Raw genomic sequence first — 4558 nt, forward strand, 5'->3', positions numbered from 1 at the left:
AACGCCGCCCCCGGCCCCGGCCCCGCCGCCGCCCTATCGCGAGCTGCGGGCACAGCGCGGCTCCCGTTCGTGGGGACCGGGGAGGGTGAAAGGCACCGCGGAGCTGCCCCCCACGTTAATCCCCGCCGTGCAGCCGGGGAGGGGGGAGGGGAGGAACGCTGCGCACACAGCGCTGCGACACGCACAACAGGCACGTGGCATCTCCCAGCCGGGTCTCGTCCCCTACGCATCCCCCCAGATCATCCCTGCTCAGCGCTCCAGCGACCACATGGGGTCCGCTGTGCCGCCAGCTCATCCTCACCCCCACAGCCTGAAAACTTGGGGGACTCGCCGAGCAACGCTCGATGTGCCCCGAGGGGGGGAGGCATCACGGGTGTCCCAAGCGATAGGGGATGCTCAGGGTGCGCCCTCCCCGCTGCTCTGACACGAGGGTGCAGGTGGGGTGGGAAACACCGCAGTGCAGCTCTGCACAGACCCCGAGTTCGCCGCAGTGAGCGAGGTGGGCGCGGGACCGTGTTCCCTCCGGGCTGTCCAGCACCGGGTGACCTGAGCCTCATTCGTGCGAGGAGCGAGGAGCGGAGAGAGGAGCGGGGCTCCCAGCCCGATCGCAGGCGGGTGGCCGCGAGCGGTGCCAAGCGGCGGTGCGGGGACACGGCTGAAGGCCGCGGTTCTTCCTAAGGGGAAATCAATGACAGCCCCGGAACCATCTCCCGGCCCGGCTCTGCCTCGGGCTCAGTTGGCACGATCGGGGGAGATGGTGCCGCAGCTTCCCTGCCCCGGCCTCACTTTTTCCTTAAGTCTACAAAACGAATCCAGGCTGTGGGCCCCCTCCATCTTGCTCATAGCTGGGGAACCTCAGGCAGAGGCTGCCGCCCCCCTCATCCCCCGCCCGGGTCACAATGAGGGCGTCGGGGGCTTCGTGGGGGCGATCCCGCTCCATCCCGGGCAGGGGGGTGTGGGGGAAGCAGAGGCGACCCTGCGGCCCCGCCCCCGCCCGACCGGCGTTCTACCGGCACGAAGGAAAAAAACTCATCGCCATCACTTACAAAGGAAAAACGATTTCTGCCGCGTCCCCCCGCAAAACACCCTTAAGGAAGCTCACAAGTGAGACAGTTCCAGGGCCGGGCGGGCCGTTCCCGTTGCATCCCCGTGCCAGGACGGGAGGGCAGCGCCTCCCCGACCTCCCAAAAACACTCCATGCCATCCCCCGAGGCAGCCCCAACCCCCGTGTCCCCGCTCACCTGGCCATTGTCGGGGCCCTGCAGCAGCTCCTTCCCCAGCGGAAAGCGGATCTCCACGCCCGGAGTCTTGTCCTCCCGCTCCCCCGGGGAGCTGATGACGGAGCCCGACACCTCGCTGATGTCGCTGGCGGTCTCGCTGTAGTTGTCCCCCCCGTCCAGCATGTCGTGCCGGCTGCCGCTCCGCGGGGTGCGTGATCCCTTCTTCCCTACGCTGTACGCGTCGAAGTCGATGGTTTTGTTCTCGTAGGCCCCCTCCACCGAGGCGAACATCCCCCCGTATTTCTGCCGCGGTGTCTGCGCTGTGGTCCCCGGCCGGGCCAGATACACAGGCAGGTCGTCTTCTTTATTCCAGTTCCTCTTTCTCTCGGCCATTCTCTCCGCGCGGGTCTCTCCCTCGCTCGCTCACTGCCTCCCACTTCTCTGCACCTTCTGCTACCGGGATAGGCTGCCGGTGACCATAAAAATGAATGGACGGCTGCGGCGGCGCAGGGTTGGCTGCCGGGATGCTGCCCTTAGGGAGATGCAGGCGGTGGGCTCCCCCGCGCCATCCGCCCCCGGCAGAAAAAGAAAAAAAAATTATGAAAAAGAGAGAGGAAGAAATAAATCCGAGCGGGATTTAAAAATAGCCGTGTTAGGAAAGAGCACGTGAAAATAAAGTACAAAGAGAGCAGAGGAGAGGGTGGCAGAGGCAGGTGATTGGAAAGCCCCTGACGAATCGGAAGCGCAGCAGCAGTTCCCAGAGCAAGGACCGCAGTGCACACGCTCCCCCGGTATAAAGAATGAGCCGGGGGGCGGGAGGGGAGGGGAGGAGGGAGCGCGCCGCATGCACACCCAGCCGCGGCCGGGACCGGGCGGGCGCCAGTCACCTGCTGCTACGTGGCTTCGGGGGGGAGAAAAAAAGAAAAAAGAAAGCCCCCAGTCCCTCCTAGCGAGCCAGGGGGAGTTTATCCCACTTCGCACACTCGCACACCCCGCCTTCCTCCCTCCCTCCTCCCGGGGCGGGGCAGGGGGTGCCGCTGCCGTTTCCGTGCCGCAGCAGCTGGTGCCGAGACGGGGGCGGCCCCGCTCCGCCCCGCAGCCCCCGGCCGCTGCGCGATCCCGCGGCGCGGAGGCGGCGGCGCTGACACGGAAGTGATCGCGGCGGGAACTGCCCGCGGATCCGCCCCGCGCAGCCCGCGCGCCCCGCGGAGCTGTCCCTTCAGCACCGCGCAGCCCGCGCCGGCCGGTGGCTGCGCCGGGAGGCGCCCAGCGCGACCCGACCGCAGCGCTTCGTTCTGCAGGCACGGCGCCAGCTGCCAAACCCCGGTTATTTATTATTGGTACTACGTAAAGCGGGTGGATTTGAGAATGCTTTCCTCTCTGCCCACTTCAGAAAGTCCGGCTCTATGCCTCCAGCTGTCTTACAACGGGGGTCATCCACTGAAAGCAGAAAATCTTGGACACTCATCTCCCGCCCACACAGCCGACCTCAGACAATCCTGTCATGCTTTGAGTGCACTAACAGTTACATAAGGAACACACTCCGTTGCTCTGAAATATTAGAACAAACTGCTCTGACATTGATTAAATGACTAAGCAAATTGAAAGTGTTGGATCAATCACGAGATCTGCTTACAGCTCATATACAACGTGGTTATGCCATCTGAACGCAAGCCCAGCCGCACAGTGCTACTGTCTCTGGCCCACAGGCACACCTGGTTGTCCAAGCAGCAGAAGAAGTGCAGGTTGTAGATTGATTAAGAGAGGTGGGAGATTAAAGGCAGAAGTCCCTGGGAATTCATAGAATCACAGAATATCCCAAGTTGGAAGGGACACACAAGGCTTACCCAATGGCACCACCCAAACCCTATGGCTGAGAGTGTTGTCCAAATGCTCTTGTAATGTGGGGCCATGCCCACTGCCCTGGGCAGCCTGTTCCATGCCCACTGCCTTCTGGCGCAGACCCTTTCCTAACCCCCACCCAACCCATCCTGGACACAGCTCCATGCCGTTCCCTCGGGCCCTGTCACTGTCACATAGAGCAGAGCTCAGCGCTGCCCCTCCACACCCTGCGAGGATCTGTCGCCGCCATGAGGCCTCCCCTCAGCCTCCTCTGCTCTGGGCTGAACAGACCAGGGCTTCAGCTGCCCCTCATACCCTTTATCATTTTTTGTAGTCCTCCTTTGGATGCTCTATATACCAGATACAGGCTGATGTAGACAGCTACAGACAGATCAAAAAACTTAATGTTTTCCATAATGTGCCTACATACTTCAATAGGACAAAGTCCTACTCAGTTATACCACTGTAAAATCGCTCATTTCATGGGTTTTATAATACTCATATTTCCACTGACATAGCTGAGAGTAGCATTTGGCCCAGAACATCTTCATTCAGAACCAGCATCCATTACACATAATAGCTTTCCCCAGAGAATAGCTGGAAACGTGCAGATACTGAATAGTGACAGCATCACAGTCTTTATCCCAAGCTATTCCTCAAGAAAAGTGTGAATTTGGGGAAACATAAAAATAAAAACAACAGTCAGAATCAAATTGTTTTTCCGGTGTTAACAGCCACTTGAACAGCCGCGAGGTAAAAAGTAAACAGTCTTTTCAAAAGGGGTTAAAATTGGGGTTTTTTTTCCTCTTTAATTCAGACTCCCCAACTTTTCCCATTCCTAGTTTTTCTGCAAAACACTTGAGCTCTATTGCTAGCTAACAAGCTAAATATTAGTGCTTTATTATTATTCGTGTCATAACCCAGCTAATATATTTTAAACCAGCTCCCTAAACCCAAAGCATGTCATAATTGCAATCAAGTTTATGAACTACTGCTAACTCTCCATTTGAAGATGCATTACAATACTGCACCATCCAAATGCCTGCTGTCATCCCAAAATGCATCATCAAAGTATACCAGCTTTCTCATCAACAACTACCCATGGACCAAAACCATGTAAAAAGCAGTTATGTAATGTTCCTGAGCACTGCTTTAACAAGTCAAAGACTTCTTAAAGTTACGTGTTAGAGTAAGGAACATCTTCCTTTTCTGCAATTCTTATAACACAGTGGTAACTCCTGCATCAAATGCCATGGAAAACTGTGTTGTCTGCATGAGGGGAGTTAGAGAATTAGTCAAAGGTTCACTGATCCCCGGTTATTAACACACTGATTTTAAGTAGTTGCAGCATCACGACTGACATTCCTGAGCACACATGCCCAGGATTCCACAGATAACTTAATAAAACTGGTTACCACATTAATACATTCTTATCATATGGATATTTCACTGATGTGTGAAAAAAATAAATATAACTTCCAGGATATTGCTTTGTT

The 4558-nt window shown here is 56.8% G+C and overlaps 1 protein-coding gene across 1 annotated transcript in view; it reads right to left on the reverse strand.

The window, feature by feature from the left end:
• Positions 1 to 2353, reverse strand: part of CRMP1 (collapsin response mediator protein 1) — a 45565-nt gene extending 43212 nt beyond the window's left edge. The window contains exon 1 of the mRNA XM_021393985.1: positions 1242 to 2353. Coding sequence (XP_021249660.1) covers positions 1242 to 1613 — 372 coding nt within the window. The 5' untranslated portion in view covers positions 1614 to 2353. The remainder of the gene's footprint in view (positions 1 to 1241) is intronic.

This window comes from Numida meleagris, chromosome 4, assembly GCF_002078875.1.
Source record: "Numida meleagris isolate 19003 breed g44 Domestic line chromosome 4, NumMel1.0, whole genome shotgun sequence".
NCBI lineage: Eukaryota > Metazoa > Chordata > Aves > Galliformes > Numididae > Numida > Numida meleagris.